Here is a 25,784-nt window from a genome sequence, read left to right as displayed (position 1 = left end):
CCTGTAACTTCTTCTTTAAGGGGCTCCTCTGTCCTCCACTCGTTACCTGTATTAATGGCACCTGTTTGAACTTGTTATCAGTATAAAAGACACCTGTCTACAACCTCAAACAGTCACACTCCAAACTCCACCATGGCCAAGACCAAAGAGCTGTCAAAGGACACCAGAAACAAAATTGTACACCTGCACCAGGCTGGGAAGACTGAATCTGCAATAGGTTAGCAGCTTGGTTTGAAGAAATCAACTGTGGGAGCAATTATTAGGAAATGGAAGACATACAAGACCACTGATAATCTCCCTCTATCTGGGGTTCCACGCAAGATCTCACCCCGTGGGGTCAAAATGATCACAAGAATGGTGAGCAAAAATCCCAGAACCACACCTAGTGAATGACCTGCAGAGAGCTGGGACCAAAGTAACAAAGCCTACTATCAGTAACACACTACGCCGCCAGGGACTCAAATCCTGCAGTGCCAGACGTGTCCCCCTGCTTAAGCCAGTACATGTCCAAGCCCGTCTGAAGTTTGCTAGAGAGCATTTGGATGATCCAGAAGAAGATTGGGAGAATGTCATATGGTCAGATGAAACCAAAAAAATTACTTTTTGGTAAAAACTCAACTCGTCGTGTTTGGAGGACAAAGAATGCTGAGTTGCATCCAAAGAACACCATACCTACTGTGAAGCATGGAGGTGGAAGCATCATACTTTGGGGCTATTTTTCTGCAAAGGGACCAGGATGACTGATCCATGTATAGGAAAGAATGAATCGGGCCATGTATCGTGAGATTTTAAGTGAAAACCTCCTTCCATCAGCAAGGGCATTGAAGATGAAATGTGGCCGGGTCTTTCAGCATGACAATGATCCCAAACCCACCGCCCGGGCAATGAAGGAGTGGCTTCGTAAGAAGCATTTCAAGGTCCTGGTGTGGCCTAGCCAGTATCCAGATCTCAACCCCAGAGAAAATATTTGGAGGGAGTTGAAAGTCTGTGTTGCCCAGCAACAGCCCCAAAACATCACTGCTCTAGAGGAGATCTGCATGGAGGAATGGGACAAAATACCAGAAACAGTGTGTGAAAACCTTGTGAAGACTTACAGAAAATGTTTGACCTCTGTCATTGCCAACAAAGGGTATATAACAAAGTATTGAGAAACTTTTGTTATTGACCAAATACTTATTTCCCACCATAATTTGCAAATAAATTCATAAAAAATCCTGTCATTTTCTGGATTTTTTTTCTCATTTTGTCTGTCATAGTTGAAGTGTACCTATGATGAAAATTACAGGCCTCTCATCTTTGTGAGAGAACTTGCACAAGTGGTGGCTGACTAAATACTTTTTTGCCCCACTGTAGATACTTTTGTACCCATTTGCTCAAGAATCTTCACAAGGTACTTTGCTGTTGTTCTGGGATTGATTTGCACTTTTCTCACCAAAGTACGTTCATCTCTAGGAGACAGAACGCATCTCCTTCCTGAGCGCTATGACGGCTGCGTGGTCCCATGGTGTTTGTACAGATTAACGTGGTGCCTTCAGGCGTTTTGAAATTGCTCCCTTGGTTGAACCAGACTTGTGGAGGTGTACAATTATTTTCTGAGGTCTTGGTTGATTTATTTTGATTCACCCATGATGTCTAGCAGAGCCACTGAATTTGAAGGTAGGCCTTGAAATACAGCCACAGGTACACCTCCAATTGACTCAAATGATGTCAATTGGCCTATCAGAAGCCATGATATCATTTTCTGGGATTTTCCAAGCTGTTTAAAGGCACAGTCAACTTAGTGTATGTAAACTTCTGACCTGGAATTGTGAGACAATGAATTATAAGTGAAATATTCTGTCTGTAAACAATTGTTGGAAAAATGACTTGTGTCATGCACAAAGTAGATGTCCTAACTGACTCCAGAACTATAGTTTGTTAACACTAAATTTGTTTAGTGGTTGAGAAACGAGTTCTAATGACTCCAACGTAAGTGTATGTAAACTTCTGACTTCAACTGTAGTTATCAAAAGTAAACCATTTCAACTTCATTATATTAAGAAAACCAGACGGCACAATTGTATTATCTTTTATTGATGGATAGCCAACACAGACATCATTTTCAAACAAAGCATTTGTGTTAAGTGAGTCTGCCAGATCAGAGGCAATATGGATGTCCAGGAATGTTCTCTTGAGAAGTGTTTGAAATTGACAATTTTCCTGTCAAAATGTAAGTACTTTTGTTGTCAAGGATAACGTATGGAGTAAAAAGTACATTTATTTTCTTTACAAATGTAGTGAAGTGAAAGTTGACAAATATACATAGTAATGTACAGATACCACAAAACACTACTTAAGTACTTTAATGTATTTTTACTTAAGTACTTTACACCACTGCCCAAATGCCTTCACACCAGGACATTAACATACTTTATATACTGTTACACTTATCACATAGTATTCCATACATAAGTGAAGGTCATGCAACCCGAGTTGAAACCTGAGTGAGATGCACATGTACAGTACATAAACAAATGCATTCGCAATATATTTAAGTGGTGGAGACTTGATATGGTCACATGATAATTTTATGGTCACAAAATCATGTTACGACCAAACATATGAATATTCTGCTAAGTTGCGAAGTGGATGGTCTCTACAGAAGGTGTAAACAGTACAGCCAAATGGTTACTAGCATAGTAGCAATATCAGAAATAGATAGGGTCAATATAAATAAAATATACAGTACGTATAAGAAGAATAACGATAGTGATCGACGAGGTAGTTATATGCATACAATCAGGGGTAAAGTGGCTGAGCAGCAGGATAAAAAAAATAGCAGCAACATATGGCATGTGTGTTGGGAGAGAGTCATGTGAATAGAGGCACTGCAGATAGTGCTGTTGACTGGCTCGTCCAAACCATGCATGAACAAATGAATCTATATTCGGAGAGTCTGTTTCTGTCCTGCCCTTGACTTTGGTGCAGGGCACGTGATGTCCATAGCCTCTTCGTCACAAAACTCCCTTATCATGTCAAAAATATAGTTTGTCTAGCTGTGTCCAGTCCAGGTGGTGCTTTTACAGGCAGACAATCTATGGGAGTAAGGATGTCAGCGTTGTGCAGCAGCTGAAACCTGGTCCTGACAGTCCGAACACTCCTTGGAAACAACACCAGGCTCCGGAGTATTGACGCTGTGAAACAGGGAATAACAAAAAATCAGAAGACATTACAACCCTGCACAACATCAATTCACCTCCCAAGTTTAGATAAGAATAACCTCATAAAAATAACATTATTTTTACCTGACCCCTGTACTTCACAACACCACCAATCTCAGACAAAGTGTTTACTCTGGTATTGCTGAAGCGTTGCTTGATGAGGCCAAAGCACAAAGTCAGGGGCGAACTTGGTGCGGCCTGTGATCTGGAAGTGAAGGTTCAGATTTTGGTTGAGCTTTTGCATGAACCACCAGGCACAATACCAGAGCACAAACTTGTTTTGGCCACTGCAGTTATCACAACTCAGGTCCACACGAGTTTTCCCAACTCCGTAGTTGGTGAAGAAATGGTTCATATAGATAATAACTGTGCTGTTTTATCTTTTGTTTAGACATGTCACGTTAACGTTAGCTAGAAAATGTACTATAATCCCAATCCACAGAGTAACGTTACTAGCAATACAAACCAATTGTCATAACAAGCTAAAGTTAACCAAATAACGTTAGGCTCATTGTTAGTTAGCAGCCATCGAACTCCAACTGGCTAGCTAAAAGAGAAGCTTTATTTAGCTTGCAATAAGACATCCTGTGTTGTATCCGTTTAGTTTGCATAACTTGTTTGGCTCGTTGTTCCACTGATTTCAAAACGTGTTATGAAATGAGAGTCAGCATTGCATGGCACGATCTTTGTCTAGAAAGTAGTCCAGAAAGTAGTCCATCACAACCTTTTCCCACTGACCTTTGTCGATAGCGCCTGATAAATTCAGGGCAGCAATGTTATTGAGAGCAGCAGCAACATACTGTATTTGCAGTTCTCCATGGCTAACCTAATATCTTTCCCAAAACAAATGCAGTAGAAATTATTATTTATGCATGACGAGCAGCTCATTTTATAGACACAGGATGCAACACCGACCAATCCAAACTCATCTCTCGGCATGTCCAGCCCACTCATTATCTCAGCCAATAATGGCTAGCGGGAAGGTTGCTACCTTTTTCTGTGGCTAAACCAACTATGCTCGTAATTTAATTTAACAATTTTATTCGTACAGTATTTACAGATTTGATATTAAGTCACATGAAAGTTTACATGTTCAAGAAGACATTTCTGCCAAAAAAAACGCATTTTGATTAAAAAAAGAAATCCGTTCAAAAGGCTCTCCTGTGAAGTTGTGACTTTCAACATATGCCTAGTTTCCTGAATCGGACCACATATCTGTAATTACATATACAACAAGCTGGTTGGCCACGTTTGTCATCATGTTGGTTTACCTGACAAATACACAGACATATGATTATTTGGTACTCTGGTCCTCATAATCAAAATCAACTACAGCATGACAGACCTGGCAATATTTGTCTCCACAGTAAGATCATAGGTTCAACTTATAGGTGGTTCATGAGACCTAGGAAATGAAATGTGTTGAGTAAATTCAACCCATTCATTTTTCTGCTAAATAATTTCTGTCAATTATTTTTCTTCAATATTTGAGGTTCATCAGCCACCATGGTAAATTGAACAAACAATATTGTTTTCTCTCTTAATTTTGTTTATTTGTACACATAATAAATAATTTAAACTGTGTGGTGATAGACATATATTGCAGCAGCTGCACACACAATGAGGAAAAATAACATTGATGAGCTTTGATTGTCTGACTCCCCTTAGGGTTTAAATGAGTTATGCTAAAAGCCTCTTCCCTTTCCATCCCTGTACCAACTGGATAGTTGTTTTTCCATACAGAGAGGCCTCTGTCTTACATGAATTGGCCCACGTTGAATCTAAACAGCCCATTCTCTCCCAGGCAGCCTCCAGATTGCTGGATTCACTGCCTGTTTAATTCCCAGTCTGTTGATGATGTGCGGCCTACTGGCTGGCTGGCTCTCACTCTGGACAATTAAGTCTCACTACACATAAACAGCATGGAAAGGTCAGAGACAGAGAGCATGGAGAAACATGCCAGCTTGTTTCTCCACCTTTCCAATGTAATTCATTTACAAAATGAAGAGCAGAATGGAGAATGTGCTGGAATTGGATTTTGTTTGGAAGTGTGGGAAATCAGCCTGGCTTGAAAGATTAGATGTAACATAGTAAAAGTACATTTGTGGCACTTAAATTGGAATGGAATGTTGCATTTGGTATGGTTACAGAAGGTTACTTAAGCCAAAAACAATGGAGGTGTGAGGGATCAGCCTGGCCTCAAAGACGTAACATAGTAAACATAAATCTGTTACACTCAAATTAGTATGATATGTTATGCTTGGTAAGGTTAGTTAAGGCAAAAACAACAGGAGTTGTGAGTAATCCGCCTGGCCTCAAAGACTAGATGTAAAATAGTAACATAGTTACAAAGGAGGGAGGCTAGTCATGGAGGATGGATGGGTGTATAATGCGAACGTCTAGCAACCCAAAGGTTGCGTGTTTGAATCCCATCACGTACAACTTTAGCTTTTTAGCTACTTTGAAACTACTTAGCATGTTAGCTAACCCTTCACCCAAACTTAACCCCTAACCCTAACTCCTAACCTTAACCCTGAGTTTAACTATAACCTTAACTCGGAACCCTTACCTTAACCCATAACCTGAACTCCTACCTCTAACGCCTAGTTAACGTTAGCCACAACAAATTGAAATTCTTAACATATCATACAAATTGTAATTCGTGACATATCATACGGAAATAATGATGGACATCCACAAATGAATACATACTGTACCATATGAAATGTAACATATCATAGTAAAGATACGTATGTTACGTCTACATCGTCCTTGGTTTCTCTTCGAAAATACCTAAGTGTGCATAACACAATTTGTTTATTTAGAGTGGAATTTTATTCTATTGATCAAGTTGTGGTTTGTACCACTAGATATATTATATTATATAACAAGGCATGGGAAGAGAGGGAAGTCAGTGTCTCTTTGAAATGGAGATCAAAGACACTAGTGGTCTATCCCTGAGGATTGTACTACAGTGATGCCCCTGGAGTAGCCGCTGGTTGGGAAAGTATCAGGACATTTCTATACACTTAGTGCTATTGTCCCTCTGGACTACACATGGTTAGCTCTGGTCCTCTGTGCCCTGAGTGTCTGTCTGCTGGTTTGCTGATTTACCCTCTGTTGGCACCAGTGGTGTAAAGTACTTAAGTAAAAATACTTTAAAGTACTACTTAAGTCATTTTGGGGGGTATCTGTACAATACTTTACTATTTGTATTTTTGACATCTTTTACTTTTACCTCACTACATTCCCGATGAAAATATTGTACTTTTTACATTTTCCCTAAGACCCAAAAGTACTCGTTACATTTTGAATACTTAGCAGGACAGGAAAATGGTCCAATTCACACACTCATCAAGAGAACATCCCTGGTCATCCCTACTGCCTCTGATCTGGCGGACTCACTAAACACAAATGCTTTGTTTGTAAATGATGTCTGAGTGTTGGAGTGTGCCTCTGGCTTTTTGTATTAAAAAAAAAAAATAAAAAAAAATGTTATCAGCATTTATATCCAGCCAACCTTATATGTCATTCTAGTCAAGGTTTTTGGTTATTACTGCACCCTACATTCAGGGTGGTAGTAGATATGATTGCGGTTATTCTAAATTTAAAAAACATGATAGCAGTTATTATTATTTTTCTACCTAATGCTGCACTTTGCCTCAATGCCAAACACTTGCTCTTTGCAGACTTTCTCAGATAGACACTTTTCCCCAATTGATCTGAAGTAAATATCAATACTGGCATTCACAGATCAGAGTGATGTTACTTGTCATTATTTCTTGCCTTGCAGGCCATTCTCTCTCTTTAAGATCACTGCAGGGGCTCTGAGAAAACAAGATGTGCAGATCATTGACAAATCTACATGTTTTCAAGACAAGGGAAATCTATTTCAGATCTTCTGTCTATCCCCTTTCTCTCCTTCTCTCTCCCTCTGTGTCTTTCTATCTGATGATGGGATTCACTTTTTGATGACACAGTATTTGCTATTAACATAATAATAATAATAATACAATAACGTGAAAAATAGACATGAATATATTTTAGACTTAAAAATACTCATCCAATTTAGTTTTAAACAGCCTTGACAATATTGTAGATTCCCAGTGAATGCCCAGGATGCCACTTCTGATGTGGCATAGCCCTGAAGGTTATGGTTTTTCATGGGGAAAAAATAACCAAAATGTAGAGATCAAAACGTAGACAGGAGATAACTCTGACAACTTGTCCCAGTATATAGGGCTGACTTGCTATCTTCGGGGATGTGAGATAACATTGGGGGAATGCAGGACTATTCAACGTACTACCTCAACGAACTAGTCAAAATGAAAAGCTTTAGAATCTCAGGCATACATTGTTTTATTCAATTGACTCTACTCACTCTTATTCATACTGTACAGAATAGACTAAAAACAATTCTACTGTATAGGATGTTTAAAAAAAAAAAACTTTGCCGTCTGTGACCCGTTTTCTACCATGCGGTGCCACACAATTACCCCTGGGGAACGATGAATAACTAAGCAGTTACACAGATTAAAATTCCTCTACAGAGTCTCTGTTTGGATGGGGATGGTGTATAATAGTGGAAATGCAAGACATCTCTCATGTGAAATCAACATTAGAGCCAGGATAAAGGAGTGTTGACAGGCCTGAGTCTCTAACTCAACTTGATCAGGGGAGAGAGGAAGGATTGCAATTGGTTTCCAATCCCCCAAGAGAGAGAGAGAGAGAGAGACCCTTCCCCATACCTACTGTACACACCTTGTACTACACCATCCCCCAAAGCACCGCCGCAACGACTTATATTTTACAGCAAAGGCTACAGCAGAAGTGAACTCCTTTGTTGGCAACTCTCATCCGTGTGTGCGCGATTGGCTGAGGAACGCCAGCTGGCTGGTGGTGCCATGGGGAAGTGAAGGCTGTCATATTTCTCCATGAGAAAAACTAGTTTTAACCTGTCTGAAGGCTCTTATATATTGGTTCACTTATGAAGTTAAAATACACTTGTTTATTAGGCAGAATATTGAATAAAATGCTCTGCATTCGTTGCCTTCCTTTTAGATAAAGCTCCGCCTTATCTCAGGTCACTGAACACCCACCCGTACGTAGCACATGCTCCAGCAGGTATATCTCACTGGTCATCAATACCTTCTTTGGCCGCCTTTCCTTCCAGTTCTTTGCTGCCAATGACTGGAAAGAATTGCAAAAATTGCTGAAGATGGAGACATATCTCCCTCACTAACTTTAAGCATCAGCTATCTGAGCAGCTCACCGATCGCTGCAGCTGTACACAGACCATTGGTGAATAGCCAATCCAACTACCTACCTCATCCCCATATTGTTTTTATTACATGTTTTTGCTCTTTTGCACACCAGTATTTCTACTTGCACATCATGATCTTCACATCTATCACTCCAGTGTTAATTTGCTAAATTGTAATTACTTCGCTACTATGGCCTATTTATTGCCTTACCTCCTTACTCCATTTGCACACACTGTATATAGATTGTTCTACTGTTATTGACTGTACTTTTGTTTATTCCATGTGTAGCTCTGTGTTGTTTTTTGTCGCACTGCTTTGCTTTATCTTGGCCAGGTCGCAGTTGTAAATGAGAACATTTCTCAACTGGCCTACCTGGTTAAATAAAGGTGAAATCAAATAAAATACAGAATAAATAAAACAGGATTGGGGCGAATAACTTAAATCTAATTCATAAGTCTACCAATATATTCATTAATACACAACAAAGTTATTTCAATCTTGTAATAATGAATGTTCTTTCAATTTGCTCTATAAAATCTATTTATCAATATAATGAAACTAGGCACATTATATTTCCTTGAATAAACCTAGCCTACTCAAACGTCATAATTGGCTTTAGCAAGGGCTGTACAAATTCATAAATTTTCAGCATAGTCATGATGAGGTTTTAGGATAGGCTAATTATTAGATATTCTGCCCAGCTGTTTGTCGGCAGCATACTAAATATTTCCAGAGATTTGAGGAATATTAGTGATCAGCACCAATAGCCTATGTAAAGTCTGTATCAATAGGCTTCCAGTTGTATTCTAAAATATATAAGGAAATATGACGGACATGCGCTGCACATAGGAAAGTGTCCAGACAACTATGAGCTGATTGACCAGTAGGCTAGGTGTGATCTGATCTAGTCTAATCAATTATCTCAATACAAAACCGTGCAGTAATATCTAACAAGTAAATCTAACAATTTCACAACAACTACCATATACACACAAGTGTAAAGGAATGAATACGAAAATGTACATATAAATATATGGATGAGCGATGGCCGAACGGCATAGACAAGATGCAGTAGAAAGTATAGTACAGTATATACATATAGTACAGTATAGTAATGTAGGGTATGTAAACATGATTTAAAGTGGCATTGTTTAAAGTTACTAGTGATACATTTATTACATCCAATTTTCAATTATTAAAGTGGCTAGAGATTTGACTCAGTATGTTGGCAACAGCCACTCAATGTTAGTGATGGCTGTTTAACAGTTTGATGGCCTTGAGATAGCAGCTACAGTGCCTTGCGAAAGTATTCTGCCCCTGTAACAGCGTTCTTCGTTTGTGGAAAGAGAGTCGGACCGAAATGCAGCGTAGTGGTTACTCATATCTTTAATGAAGAGATCGTGATACATGAAATAACTTATACATATACAAAAAACAACAAACGGAACGTGAAACCTAATTACAGCCTATCTGGTGAAACTACACAGAGACAGGAACAATCACCCACGAAATACAAAGCGAAACCGGGCTACCTAAATACGGTTCGCAATCAGAGACAACGAGAATCACCTGACTCTGATTGAGAACCGCCTCAGGCAGCCAAGCCTATACAACACCCCTAATCAGCAGCGATCCCAAATACTACAAACCCCAATACGAAAATACAATAACATAAACCCATGTCACACCCTGGCCTGACCAAATATATAACGAAAACACAAAATACAATGACCAAGGCGTGACAGCCCCCTTGAACTTTGCGACCGTTTGCCACATTTCAGGCTTCAAACATAAAGATATAAAACTGTCTTTTTTGTGAAGAATCAACAACAAGTGGGACACAATCATGAAGTGGAATGACATTTATTGGATATTTCAAACTTTTTTAACAAATCAAAAACTGAAAAATTGGGCGTGCAAAATTATTCAGCCCCTTTACTTTCAGTGCAGCAAACCCTCTCCAGAAGTTCAGTGAGGATCTCTGAATGATCCAACGTTGACCTAAATGACTAATGATGATGAATACAATCCACCTGTGTGTAATCAAGTCTCCGTATAAATGCACCTGCACTGTGATAGTCTCAGAGGTCTGTTAAAAGCGCAGAGAGCATCATGAAGAACAAGGAACACACCAGGCAGGTCCAAGATACTGTTGTGAAGAAGTTTAAATCCGGATTTGGATACAAAAATATTTCCCAAGCTTTAAACATCCCAAGGAGCACTGTGCAAGCGATAATATTGAAATGGAAGGAGTTTTAGACCACTGCAAATCTACCAAGACCTGGCCGTCCCTCTAAACATTCAGCTCATACAAGGAGAAGACTGATCAGAGATGCAGCCAAGAGGCCCATGATCACTCTGGATGAACTGCAGAGATCTACAGCTGAGGTGGGAGACTCTGTCCATAGGACAACAATCAGTCGTATATTGCACAAATCTGGCCTTTATGGAAGAGTGGCAAGAAGAAAGCCATTTCTCAAAGATATCCATAAAAAGTGTTGTTTAAAGTTTGCCACAAGCCACCTGGGAGACACACCAAACATGTGGAAGAAGGTGCTCTGGTCAGATGAAACCAAAATTGAACTTTTTGGCAACAATGCAAAACTTTATGTTTGGCGTAAAAGCAACACAGCTCATCACCCTGAACACACCATCCCCACTGTCAAACATGTTGGTGGCAGCATCATGGTTTGGGCCTGCTTTTCTTCAGCAGGGACAGGGAAGATGGTTAAAATTGATGGGAAGATGGGTGGAGCCAAATACAGGACCATTCTGGAAGAAAACCTGATGGAGTCTGCAAAAGACCTGAGACTGGGATGGAGATTTGTCTTCCAACAAGACAATGATCCAAAACATAAAGCAAAATCTACAATGGAATGGTTCAAAAATAAACATATCCAGGTGTTAGAATGGACAAGTCAAAGTCCAGACCTGAATCCAATCGAGAATCTGTGGAAAGAACTGAAAACTGCTGTTCACAAATGCTCTCCATCCAACCTCACTGAGCTCGAGCTGTTTTGCAAGGAGGAATGGGAAAAAAATTTGGTCTTTCGATGTGCAAAACTGATAAAGACATACCCCAAGCGACTTACAGCTGTAATCGCAGCAAAAGGTGGCGCTACAAAGTATTAACTTAAGGGGGCTGAATAATTTTGCACGCTCAATTTTTCAGTTTTTGATCTGTTAAAAAAGTTTGAAATATCCAATAAATGTCGTTCCACTTCATGATTGTGTCCCACTTGTTGTTGATTCTTCACAAAAAAAAAACAGTTTTATATCTTTATGTTTGAAGCCTGAAATGTGGCAAAAGGTCGCAAAGTTCAAGGGGGCCGAATACTTTCTCAAGGCACTGTACTTTTCAGTCTCTCGGTCACAGCTTTGATGTACCTGTACTGATCTCGCCTTCTGGATGATAGCGGGGTGAACAGGCAGTGGCTCGGGTGGTTGTTGTCCTTGATGATCTTTTTGGCTTTCCTGTGACATCGGGAGGTGTATGTGTCCTGGGGGCAGGTACTTTGCCCCCGGTGATGCGTTGTGCAGACCTCACTACCCTCTGGAGAGCCTTACGGTTGTGGACAAAGCTGTTGCCGTACCAGGCGGTGATACAGCCCGGCATCTGTAAAAGTGGATGAGTGTTTTCAGTGACAAGACACATTTCTTCAGCCTCCTGAGGTTGAAGAGGCGCTGCTGCGCCTTCTTCACCACGCTGTCAGTGTGGGTCGACCATTTCAGTTTGTCCGTGATTTGTACACTGAGGAACTTTCCACCTTCTCCACTACTGTCCCGTCGATGTGGATAGGGGGGGTGCTCCCTCTGCTGTATCCTGAAGTCCACGATCATCTCCTTTGTTTTGTTGACGTTGACTGTGAGGTTGTTTCCTGACACCACACTCCGAGGGCCCTCACCTCCTCCCTATAGGCTGTCTCGTCGTTGTTGGTAATTGTTACGGATACCAGTATCCTGTGTGTGTATCCTGTGTGTGTGTGTTTCTTTTCTCTCCTTCTCCCCTCACAGGTGAAAATCATCACTCCCCAATCAGTCACCAATCATCAATCAGAAGACACACCTCCTCCTGTTTCCTACCCTATCACAGTTCCTATCACCCTCCTTTCCCTTGGTTTAAAAACCCTGACAGTTGTTTGCTTTAGAGCTCAATCTCTCTGTAAATGCCATGTCTGTGGAGCTCTCTGTTGCACTCTCTTTATGTATTGCGCTATCTTTTGTTTGAGCACCTCCATATCACTTTGTCCTCACCTGTGAGTATTGTTTTTGATTATGGTGTTTGTTTTCTGGTGGGAAAAGGGGGAACCAAGACAAGTCGCCCATGGGCATACACTACCCGTAGGTAGACTTTGTTAAATACACTAGTTAGAACTGGGCGGACCACCCACTGTATTTTTGGTTGGTTAGTTAGCTGGTGTTGAAATAGACGAGTCTAGCTTAGGGGTGTTTTTGAATACTTATTTCTTTCCTTGGGTCCAGCTCAGCCTCTTTTCCTGCTCCCCCCATTACTGTGTGTTTTACAATAAACCTTGAGTTTGACGGTAGATTTCAGTTGTTGTGGTTATTTCGTTCTCACTTTTACTTTGTCACTATTATAAATTGCATGAGTTATGTTACGGGTCTCATTACCATCCCCCCTAGACTGTCGGGCCAAAAGGGATTCGTAACAGTAATCAAGCCTACCACTGTAGTGTCGTCTACAGGGACTCCAATCCCTTTAATCATAGAGGCTATTGTTACAATGTTTCCATTTATTTTGGCAGTCTATTTTGAATTGGAACGCACAAATGTCGGCCTTTTACCAGATCCCAAAATCTTAGCATAAACTGTTTACTTTCATAAATTCGATAGCCTACACTATACTATAATATTTTGCCCATATTAACAAATGTATTTTAGGCCATAGCCTAAAGAACAGCTACATGATTTAATGAAAAGCAGCAAATAAACACAGCATTATTTCACATTCTTTAATGAAAGACTCATAAATAGGCTACAGCTCGCTTCAGTTTTCTTGCCAAATAGGCCTACAAGGAAACTCAATGTATCTCAACAATGTAGTAGAGCAGCGTAGTACATTCCACAAAAAAAATGTACACAAATACACGTAAGCCCGAACACTCTCTTCTACACAGCTCTAGTTAATTATAGGTAGCGTTATACAGGTCAACTCAATTAAAACATTATCTCGAGTTGCAGGGCTGTGTTCGAGTCCGGAGGGAACATACATTGCCATTGACACTTCCCTGCTAAAATAGACAGGACAATATATACAGCACTATTGGCTATAGCTTTCATAACTAGGTCCAAGGACAGTGCAAAATAGCATAGCTCAATAGAAACATACAGCAGGTTCTTCTGTAAAATATCTCAAGAAAATTGCCTGTTTTTCAGTGTTAGACAGAGGATGACAAAGAGAGAATACTTTTTTTTACTGGGGGAGGCACCATAGCAGTCATATTGAAAAGGAGCACAGAGTGAATAAGAGGCTTGCCTTTGTCCAGTGTCTCTGCAGTAGGGGAGTAAAAAGCCTTCCCCACTCTGCTGTGGCAGAATCTATTAAGACCTTGAAGCCAGCACTTCCCTTTGATGTTGTGCCTTGAAAACAAGGCTATTCAATCTCCCTGCTCAGAGTCAATAAAGCCCTGGTGTCGTAAATTTGTACATGCAGGTTGTTATGGAATCCTGATCTAGTGGCATGGATCTGGGGGAGATGCTAGGAGGCTATGAAAAATACCTAATTTGAAGTGTCTCGGTGTGCAAACAGAGAGTGACGGGGAATGCTGCAGAGGCACTTTAGTTTTTGCGGCCGTCTTGTAGGGAAACAAAGTTGGTGGTGGTGGACAGTCAACTTCCCTCTGCTTGAGCGGTTCGGTCAGGTCAATTCCAGGACATTGCGTTTCATCATCAGCCCAGTCAATCAATGTCCAAACTGTGTCTCTTCAATTCGGAGAGTGCACAGTCACAAAGTCATGGCTTGAGCGTGACAATCACTGCCTCTTCCTAGAAGCTCTTTCAGCCTCCATGTCCACCTGAAAAAATAATAATAATAACTGTTTACAATTAGCGGTGAGAGATGAGAAATTAAGAGGTGATAATTGCACTTTTTGGTATTGTATCATGAGCCATCCATTACGGGGAGGGGGCTCTAGTGTGTTCTGGCACAGCATATCAATCACTGTCATGGCACATCTTGATTCAGCACTCCTATAGGCGGCTCAGGGTTGTGTTGTACAGCCCGAATGAATATAAAGTTAATAGGAAATCTATAGCAGCTGACTGACAGTGAATCCCCCTCTCTTAAATCAGGGTCAAACTCAGATGGAGTGGTGTGCACACTTTGCCAGGTTAATTCAATGGGACAGATATCTCTCTCTCATCCCTCTCTTTTTCTTTCTGTGTCTCGCTCCTCTTCTTTCCCATCTCACTTTCTTTCCCTCTCTATTGTGTCTGTCTCCATTGTCTCTTTCCCTCTCTCTCCATCTCCCTCTTTCTCTATCTTTCCCTCTCACTCTCTCTTACACTCCTCCTCAAAGCCAAAATACTCTTGATGGATGATGTGGTGTTGGCTTCTCTTTGCTTTGAAGGCCTCGATCAGTAGATGTGGTATTTGGATGCTGCATAGAGCAATCTGAAAGGCAATTCCACTATATATTGTATATTTATGTACAGTTGAAGTCGGAAGTTTACATACACCTTAGCCAAGTACATTTAAACTCAGTTTTCACAATTCCTGACATTTAATCCTAGTAAAATTTCCCTGCCTTAGGTCAGCTAGGATCACCTCTTTATTTTAAGAATCTGAAATGTCAGAAGAATAGTTGAGACTATTCAGCTTTTATTTCACATTCCAAGTAGGTCAGAAGTTTACATATATACACTCAAATAGTATTTGGTTGCATTGCCTTTAAATTGTTTAACTTGGGTCAAACGTTTCGGGGAGCCTTCCACAAGCTTCCTACAATAAGTTGGGTGAATTTTGGCCCATTCCTCCTGACAGAGCTGGTGTAACTGAGTCAGGTTTGTAGGCCTCCTTGCTCTCAAGTGCTTTGTCAGTTCTGCCCACACATTTTCTATAGGATTGGTTCAGGGATTTGTGATGGCCACTCCAATCCTTTACTTTGTTGTCCTTAAGCCAATTTGCCACAACTTTGGAAGTATGTTTGGGGTCATTGTCCATTTGTCCAATTGCTCCCAAGGATGAATCAGACATGTGGAGGTCTAGAATTTTTTTTCTGAGGTCTTGGTTGATTTCTTTTGATTTTCCCATGATGTCAAGCAAAGAGAGACTGAAATACACTAAAATAACACATCCTAGATATGAATGAATGAAATATTCTTATTAAATACTTTACATAGTTGAATGTGCTGACAACAAAATCACACAAATTATAAATGGAAATCAAATTTATCAACCCATGGAGGTCTGGATTTGGAGTCACACTCAAAATTAAAGTGGAAAACCACACTACAGGCTGATCCAACTTTGATGTAATGTCCTTGAAACAAGTCAAAATTAGATCCAGTAGTGTGTGTGGCCTCCACGTGCCTGTATGATCTCCCTACAACGCCTGGGCGTGTTCCTGATGAGGTGGCGGATGGTCTCCTGAGGGAACTCCTCCAGTCCAGACCTGGACTAAAGCATCCGTCAACTCCTTGACAGTCTGTGGTGCAATGTGGCATTGGTGGATGAAGCGAGACATGATGTCTCAGATGTGCTCAATTGGATTCAGGTCTGGGGAACGGGCGGGCCAGTCCATAGCATCAATGCCTTCCTCTTGCAGGAACTGCTGACACACTCCAGCCACATGAGGTCTAGCATTGTCTTGCATTAGGAGGAACCCAGGGCCAACCGCACCAGCATATGGTCTCACAAGGGGTCTGAGGATCTCATCTCGGTACCTAATGGCAGTCAGGCTACCTCTGGCGAGTATATGGAGGGCTGTGCGGCCCCCCAAAGAAACGTCACCCCTCACCATGACTGACCCACCGCCAAACCGGTCATGCTGGAGGATGTTGCAGGCAGCAGAACATTCTCCACGGCGTCTCCAGACTGTCACGTCTGTCACATGTGCTCAGTGTGAACCTGCTTTCATCTGTGAAGAGCACAGGGCGCCAGTGGCGAATTTGCCAATCTTGGTGTTCTCTGGCAAATGAAAAACGTCCTGCACGGTGTTGGGCTGTAAGCACAACCCCCACCTGTGGATGTCGGGCCCTCATACCACCCTCATGGAGTCTGTTTCTGACCGTTTGAGCAGACACATGCACATTTGTGGCCTGCTGGAGGTAATTTTGCAGGGCTCTGGCAGTGCTCCTCCTGCTCCTCCTTACACAAAGGCGGAGGTAGCGGTCCTGCTGCTGGGTTGTTGCCCTCCTACGGCCTCCTCCACGTCCCCTGATGTACAGGCCTGTCTCCTGGTAGCGCCTCCATGCTCTGGACACTACGCTGACAGACACAGCAAACCTTCTTGCCCCAGCTCGCATTGATGTGTCATCCTGGATGAGCTGCACTACCTGAGCCACTTGTGTGGGTTGTAGACTCCGTCTCATGCTACCACTAGAGTGAAAGCTCCGCCAGCATTCAAAAGTGACCAAAACATCAGCCAGGAAGCATAGGAACTGAGAAGGGGTCTGTGGTCCCCACCTGCAGAACCACTCCTTTATTGGGGGTGTCTTGCTAATTGCCTATAATTTCCACCTGTTGTCTATTCCATTTGCACAACAGCATGTGAAATTTCTTGTCAATCAGTGTTGCTTCCTAAGTGGACAGTTTGATTTCACAGAAGTGTGATTGATTTGGAGTTGCATTGTGTTGTTTAAGTGTTCCCTTTATTTTTTTTGAGCAGTGTACATCCACAGGTACACCTCCAATTGACTCAAATGATGTCAATTAGCCTATCGGAAGCTTCTAAAGGCAATGACATAATTTTCTGGAATTTTCCAAGCTGTTTAAAGGCACAGTCAACTTGGTGTATGTAAACTTCTGACCCACTGCAATTGTTTTTTAATTTATTTAACCTTTATTTAACTAGGCAAGTCAGTTAAAGAACACATTCTTATTTTCAATAACGGCCTAGGAACAGTGGGTTAACTGCCTGTTCAGGGGCAGAATGTTAGATTTGTACCTTGTCAGCTCGGGGATATGAACTTGCAACTTTTCGGTTACTAGTCCAACGCTCTAAACACTAAGCTACCCTGCCGCCCCACTGGAATTGTGATAAGTGATATCATCTGTCTGTAAACAGTTGTTGGAAAAATTACTTGTGTCATGCACAAGTAGATGTCCTAACAGACTTACCAAAACTTGCCAAAACCGACTTACCAAAACTATAGTTTGTGAAGAAGAAATTTGTGGAGGGGTTGAAAAATGAGTTTTAATGACTCCAAACTGAGTGTATGTAAACTTCCGACTTCAACTGTATATATATATATATACATGACCACAGCAGAATTGCAGCTATCACTTGTGGAATAAGTGGAATCGTCTGCAAGATGGGCTGTGGTGTTTGAAATCAAAGGGTTGAAACTATATCAGTGCATTGTCAAAATGTATTACTGAGGACTTAGAGCTGAAGTAGCAAGCAAAGCCACTAGGGTGGCAAAGGAGCGTTGAAAGAGCACCAAATGTTCTGAGCTAGACATTTGTCTGTTTTGTCATTTATTTATTTATTTTTTCACTTTAGGACAAGTTGTAGTGACAGAAGGTATTTAAAGTGAAAACAGCGGCTGTCATTTCAAATGAGAAAATCACACCTACACATGCTTCAGGATCACATAATTCTCACATTTTCAACTATAGCATATGGCTTGTTGTTTGTTTTCATGTCCTGTGATCTGCAATTGATCATTATATCCTTCATTCAGGGGTTAAAACTGTAAGCTGCTGGAAGGGGTGTTGTAATTTAAGCTATGGTAATCCTTAAGTTTGATCACATCGTATATCCTGATAGATTGTAATGTATTAGACTTTATGAATCATGGCTGGGCTGTATGCAGAGGAACATTGTAATCCCATTCTATATGTTAATGAACCATGCCATGGCCTCCAACCCTCTCTAAAATAGTTACATCTATTTCTACCATAGCAACAACCTACTGTTTTACCGGACAATATGAACTAGGCCTAAAGCTCATCTTTTCGTCAGTCTTCTTCTTACCTCCACTTTTTCATCAGTCTTCTAATTATATCCACTGATGTGTTATACTTACTTTACATGATTTTGTAGAATAGTTTTTCGGGAATTTAATAATTGCAATGACTCAGTCAGGGAAGGAATGTTTGCTAATCATTTAAACTCAAATTAGCGATTGTGTACAGTCATGCAGAGTTTGCAAAGGAAAAGTACTGTCTCTCCTCGTAAAATACATGATTTTATGATTTTTATGAGTATCCTAATAAATAGATCCTGTGCAGTGACTACAGCATATAGAAAAAGCTAACTAATACTTTTCTCTGTTAATCATAAAGATGTTTAAATCATCTCACTTTATTTGTTCTTGCCTCAAGTGATGAGGGAATAAGTTACATGTTGATAATAGCTCTGAGATCCCTCAATATTGACATTATGAATCGTAGTGATTTCAAAGTGTCCCACACTTTCTCTCCGGTTGTGGAGTGAGACTGTGTGTGTGTGTGTGCGTGTGCATGTGCATGTGTGTGTATGTGTACGCCATCTGTGTGTGTTTGTGTGCACATCTGTGCGTGTATGTGTGAGAGCACGCAATTCCATTCTCACGTCTGAAAGCGTACTTTGTCCCAGACACTGCCCCATCACCTTGTGTCTCCTGCCCAGCCCACTACGCCTGGCACAGCTTGGTTCTGTTCAGCAGGTAGGTCACCTGTACTGATGCATGTGCATTCATTAGCTAACAGGGGGCGAACAACCTCCTGACTCTCATGCAAATGTGTGCTGCTGCTGTGTCGTTGTCTCCTTTTGTCAGCATGGCAGATAAGATCTGGTGGCTTGGCGGAGAGGACCCTTAACAGCTGTCGACAAGGAGCAGTGTTGTTTTGGCTGTGTGCTTCGCTCCCGCTGGCTCACCGCCATCCCTCAGTTACATCAAGAGATGGAATCTACATCTTAGCCAGGGACACTGTCACACACACACTGACACAGGCAGACCGGCACGGAGGCACCCGCACAAATGCAGGCAGGCACACATGCTCACAGACACACACACTACACATGCAAGCTACACACAAGCCACACGCTCCATTCCACATTCTTGGGTCCACAATAAATATCAAACTCCCAGAGCAGTGACATTCGTGCCAAGATGTGTTGAGTGGAAATCAATTTACTCCTTGATGCTGCATAAATTGTGGCATGCGAGTGAAGGTTTGTTGATTCCCGACGGACCGGAGCGATGTGTAGCGAGGAGAGTAGAGGAAAATAGAGAAACATAGAAGAGAGGAGAAGACACACCTGAGTGTACTGGTGCTCCTCTGTCAATGAGTGCCTATCTGCATTATTCATGACATGCCTCCTGCCTGTCCTCCCCACACCACCCCACACCATACTGCTCACTCAGAGAGAGAGAGAGGGAGTAGGGAGAGAGAGAGAGAGAGAGAGAGTGAACACTGGCTGTTGCATTCCTATACCCAAATACGTGTGTGTGTGGGAGGTAAGAGATTATGGCTATCTCACCTCGAATTGTCCAGGATATTAGGTTTTGATACCTTTCAACTGTTCTGTCCAAAAACATTCCAGGAATAGTCCAGCACCGGTTTCAAACCCCCAGGGTACATTGCCAGAAATTTTCTCAAAGATGAAAAAGTGTCCCTTTTCATAATGGTGAAGTTTCTTCCCACTGGGATGAAAAATTGGTTGATCAACGTTGCTTCCACATCATTTAAAAAAAAATCCATGTGATAATGTTGAGTCAACGTGGAAAACTGATTGGATTTGAAAAAAGTAATCAACATAAGGGAACTGGCTGTTTATCACCCAAATTGTAACCTAAATCAAATGACGTGGTGATATTTGTTGTTGATTTCACATTGAATTCACATTAGTTGACAACTCAACCAAATGTAACTCAAAACTAGACTTTGAAACTACATCTTTACCCAGTGGGTTGTTAGCTGTGTTACTCTCATGTTGCGCACTTTTGGGAGAGGTGCAAGACTCACAAAATCGGTGGAATTCCTGGAATTCGAGTTTCCTACAGTACTCAGAGATCTGTGCATTTATACACAGTGTCACAGCATGTCTCAGATGCTCAAACTCTGGGGATGTGAGTTTCTGTAACAGAGGGAGAGATGAAGAGGATGAACAAGTGACTATATCAACTATTGTGCGTCTTCAGTGATGGTTCAGATAGCTTCTGAAATGGAAGAGCTGTGAGGGTAACGAGTGAATAATAATACAGCAAAAGCAGGACAGAGTGAATCCGAATCTTTGATGTAAATCAATGGCTGAATCGGATGATTAAGGCAGTCACTTTCCTCCATAGTGGGAAGGTGGACATACTGCAGAGTGGCAAAAAAGATATATCTAGTCATCACATAGGCTTTTGCCTTCTTCAAAGTGTCTATGCTACTTCCATTTATCAGCTATATCATCTCATATGGTTTGCCGATCCACAGGATAGATATATACATATTCAAGCCACGTTCAGATCTCACTTTACATTTCTCACTATCTTGTCAGAATTGGAATAGAGAAGGTAGAAAGAGGTGGGAAGACGGAGAGAGGAGGGATCGTCAGAAGGTGTTTTAAAGCATTCAGATCCAGAGGGATTGCACGGGTCTTGGTCTCCATTTGGTAATGCTCCTCAGAACTCAGGATCAAATATGGATCAAATATCTCCTGATGATCACATGGAGGAATAGAGAGAGAACGAGAGCTCCTGTCTCTTATCAGACAAGTATATCATCTTTACAGTGATCCACCATGCTTATTTATTGACCAGGGGAAGCAAAAGGTCAAAGTCAAACCTGTTGGAATCAAAGGCGCTCTGTGAACTCCTCTCTGTTCTCCAAAGCTCTGCTCATCATTGCTTGATATCCTTTAGTCTGACATGGTTCAGTAACACAGAGAAACAGATAGGGGCTTTGTGAACACTGTTCCAATATCCAGTGCTTGATATTGTGGTATTCACACCATTACTGTAGCTAGTTGATTTATGCCTATATCAATATGTTTACGTCCAATGAAGTATGGATGAGATGAATTCATGATATGTGTGCATTAGTACCATCAGCAGATGGAACTCCCTCAACTCCTACTTAAATATTGACCATATCCTATTCCTTTTCTCTTTCTATACAGGATGGTATGGGCAATTTAAGAATAACGGAGAAGGGCCTGAAACTGGAGGGGGACTCTGAGTTTCTTCAACCTCTGTATGCTAAAGAAATTCAGTCGAGACCAGTAAGTACTGCCCCTGACACTTCCACCACTAAATAACATTTTGATTGTCATATGCTTCGTAAACAACAGGAGTTGAGTCAAAGTGAAATTATTACTTACAACCCTTCCCAACAATGCAGAATACAATAAAAAAATAAAAACATAATAATATAATAAAATTGTAACACGAGGAGTAAATACACAATGAGCAATGATAGTTTGGCTCTATAGCCCCACAATGGAGGTATCGTAATACCCATAAAACCTGGCGGTCAAACAGTGAAATGGCTCCAATCGTTTTTCCACCATTTATTTTTCCCATAGGGAATTTTAGAAACACTTAAAATAAGGGCTGTGTTTCATGTAGGCATTTTGATAACTATGTAAATCTCTCTCAGACAGGGTGGCTTTTATCAATATATTCAGCTCTATTTACTCTCAGACTACAAATCCCTGCAAGATCTGGCACGTAATCTCTAGCTAACACCTTTGCTCACAGGTATTGTGTCAATTTAAAACGTGCACAAGACAGCTCACAGAATTGTCAATTTAAAGACATTTTGCCAATTTATTCATTACTAAATGAAGAATCCAGAGATTCTTACTTTTGCCTTGATTCAGCAGTCTCGTTCAGATCATCATGGCATTTGTAGATTTCTATGATAGCCACATTAGCAGCTAATTAGCATTTCATTTTTGGAGGGTCAAAACAAGCAAATATATTGATTAAAGTCACCTGGAAAAATGATTGGAACCATTTCCTTATTTGACTGCTAGGTTTTATGTTTATTATGACTCATACTGTGGTACTGCCGATATGCAGGCAACAAGGAAATTGAGGTAGGTATGGGTAAAGTGACTAGGTAACAGGATAGATAATAGACGGTAGCAGCAGCGTGTGCGTGTGCGTGTGCGTGTGCGTGTGCGTGTGCGTGTGTGTGTGTGTGTTGTGCTGGAGTGTCAGTGTAAGTATGTGTGGGTAGAGTCCAGTGAGTCAATGCAGATTGTCCGGGTAGCTATTTGGTTAACTATTTAGCAGTTTTATGGCTTGTGGGTGGCTATTCAGGAGCCTTTTGGTGCCAGACTTAGCGCTCTGGTACCATTTGGCATGCAGTATTACAGAGAACAGTCTATGACAATTTTTAGGGCCTTCCTCTAATACCGCCTTCCTTAGAGGTCTTGGATGGCAGGGAGTTCGGCCCCAGTGATGTACTGGGCCGTACGTACTACACTCTGTAGGGCCTTGCGGTCGAATGCCGATCAGTTGCCATACCAAGCGGTGATGCAGCCAGTCAAAATGCTCTCAATGGTACAGCTGTAGAATTTTTGGAGGATCTGAGGGCCCATGTCAAATCTTTTCAGCCTCCTGAGGGGAATGAGGCATTGTTGTGCCCTCTTAATGACTATGTTGGTGGGTTTGGACAATGATAGGTCCTTAGCAATGTGGACACTGAGGAACTTAAAGCTCTGGACGCGCTCCACTACAGTCCCATTGATGTGAATGTGGGCGTGTTCGGTTGGGATATGTACGTACTGTCACTGTGGGAACTACAGCGTCAATGCACTTAAAGCCGGTGACTGATGTGGTAAACTCCTCAATGACATCGGATGAATCCCGGAACATATTTCAATCTGCGTTAGCGAAATAGTCTTGTAGCTTAGCATCCTCTTCATCAGACCACTTATGTACTGAGCGCTTCACTGGAACTTCTTGTTTAAGTTTTTGCTTGTAAGCAGAGATCAGGAGGATAGAGTTATGGTCATATTTGCCAAAGGTTTACAAAAGAGGGAGAGTAGTATCAGAGAGAGGTGATGTCATAGGAGATGGAGCGATAGACATTCTCACCCTCTGCCTGGCAGTAATAATACCACAGAGCATGCAATGGATGGATAGTTTGATAATGTGCAGAGCCACATGCTTTATCTCATCTGAGAGAGAGAGAGAGAGAGAGAGAGAGAGAGAGAGAGAGAGAGAGAGAGAGAGAGAGAGAGAGAGAGAGAGAGAGAGAGAGAGAGAGAGAGAGAGAGAGAGAGAGAGAGAGAGAGAGAGAGAGAGAGAGAGAGAGAGAGAGAGATAGTAATTATCGAGAGAGAGAGAGAAATGGGAGATGACAATTGTCTGATCCAAAGGAGATAAATAGATAGAAAACCCTAAGCAAGGATCCTCTCTACTGCTTTTTCCCTCCATCTCTCTTTTGTTTCTCTCTCTCTTCTCCAATTCTTCTCCCTCTCCCACATAGTATACTGTATTAGTGTTGTTCCAACAATTGGGTGCCTTTTGAGAAGTGTAGCATGAAAGAAAATTCTAATAATTTACGCCACGTTCAGGTCTCACATAACACTTAATAACATTATAAACAACATTCATCTCAGGGATATTGCCCTCAGAATGTATCTGATATTACATAATATGATTAGAATAAGCATTACAATAGCAATAATTGGCTTTTACAACTTCAATTTCTTCTGTACATCCATTACACTAGGCATATAGCTATCACGTGAACAGTCCGAAGGGGAACAATTTAAAAGCCCAACATTATTTTACAGTCTTATAGTTTATCATCTTTCAATGTTAGGGCTGCATTCCAAATGGAACCCTATTTCCTAGACAGGGTGTTAGTGTAGACATATTTGATAGTTATGTTTTCCCTCTCATTTAGGTGCTACACAAACAAACCACTTCCTATTCTCCTTGGTATCTTTCTTGTAACAAACCCTATGATTACTAGAGTTGGCCTCTGGTACATTAAATTTTCACTCTTTCTGTTCTGACAATTAGCAAATTGTTAGCTTGATATTTTATCAGACTGTGTCATATAGCTAACTCCTATGTGTAGCCAACTTCTTTGGTAATATGGCATGACAACAATCATACAATAGGAGTTGGCAAGACATCACAAACAGATCTGGGACCCGGCTAGCCAAATGTTGATTTTCTGTGTGGGAAAAATAATGATTTATTGTTTAATAAATCCATAACACATACTATAAAAACGTTTTGAGTCACTAAAGGGCTGTAGGCTAACCAGAATTATCTGACTTATAGGAAACACTTTCTTTGCTTGTGTCTGGATAAGTTCATCCATCACACATGGATAAGCCATCACCTGATCAGGGACAGTCATAGTGGACCAAACTCAAAGTATTCCATCCTATCTAGTTAATTTAGGATTGAGTAATTTCGGTAATATAGCTAGCTAATTACCAGGAGCTAACAGTACAATCCTAGAAATATATCTCTGCCAGACAGTAAAACCATGTCAGAAAACCTGATAGACTGAAGTTGGTGCATAGGTAGCTTCTACTGTTGTAGCCATATTTTACATGGCTATGTTCAGAGAGGATCAGTTCAGAGAGGATTTTGTCACATTGACACAATTACATTAATTATAGAATAAAAATACAGTTTTATCAATTACATGTGGAAAAACACATTTGAGTCAACATTAGCTAGCAAGCCAGCAGCAGATGAAACAGAAAGTTAATTATCTTCCCTGTCTCTATCCCCGGTTTTAGTTTGCGGCTATCACTGTCCAACTGGCTAGATTTTACTAGCCAATAGTAGTGACAAACTTAGTTATGTTATCGAATCATGGCAGTACACAAACAAAATCTAGCTCACCTATTTTGCTAGCTAGAAAAATAAATCTACATAAATTCATTCAGAAACAGAGGAAGAGGATAGCTAGTTAGAACAAACTAACATTAGCTGCTACCTCACAGCTACCAGTAGCGAACGCCAAGCTGCAATTTAGTCAGGACTGTAAAATATACTTTTTAACAAAGTAATTTTGTCTTTCATGTGACAATATTTATTAAACATTGTCATAAACAATTGAACAAATGTATTACCTAAACTGATCTAACTTATTTGTATTTTGAAACTGTCAAAACAGCACTTCACATACTGACTTTTGGGTGAAGTAAAAAAGAAAGTTCCCGCCCATAAAGCCCTAAAC

At 41.0% G+C, this 25,784-nt stretch overlaps 1 protein-coding gene across 3 annotated transcripts in view; it reads left to right on the top strand.

The window, feature by feature from the left end:
- Positions 1-25,784, top strand: part of LOC118391136 (delta-sarcoglycan-like) — a 284,512-nt gene that overhangs the window by 210,814 nt on the left and 47,914 nt on the right. For all 3 annotated transcript variants that reach the window (XM_035782189.2, XM_035782190.2, XM_035782187.2), the window contains exon 3: positions 21,742-21,843. In XM_035782189.2, the coding sequence (XP_035638082.1) occupies positions 21,742-21,843 (102 nt within the window). The remainder of the gene's footprint in view (positions 1-21,741; positions 21,844-25,784) is intronic.

Source organism: Oncorhynchus keta, chromosome 12 (genome assembly GCF_023373465.1).
Source record: "Oncorhynchus keta strain PuntledgeMale-10-30-2019 chromosome 12, Oket_V2, whole genome shotgun sequence".
In the NCBI taxonomy this organism is placed as follows: domain Eukaryota; kingdom Metazoa; phylum Chordata; class Actinopteri; order Salmoniformes; family Salmonidae; genus Oncorhynchus; species Oncorhynchus keta.
This window is presented reverse-complemented; position numbering and strand designations above follow the sequence as displayed.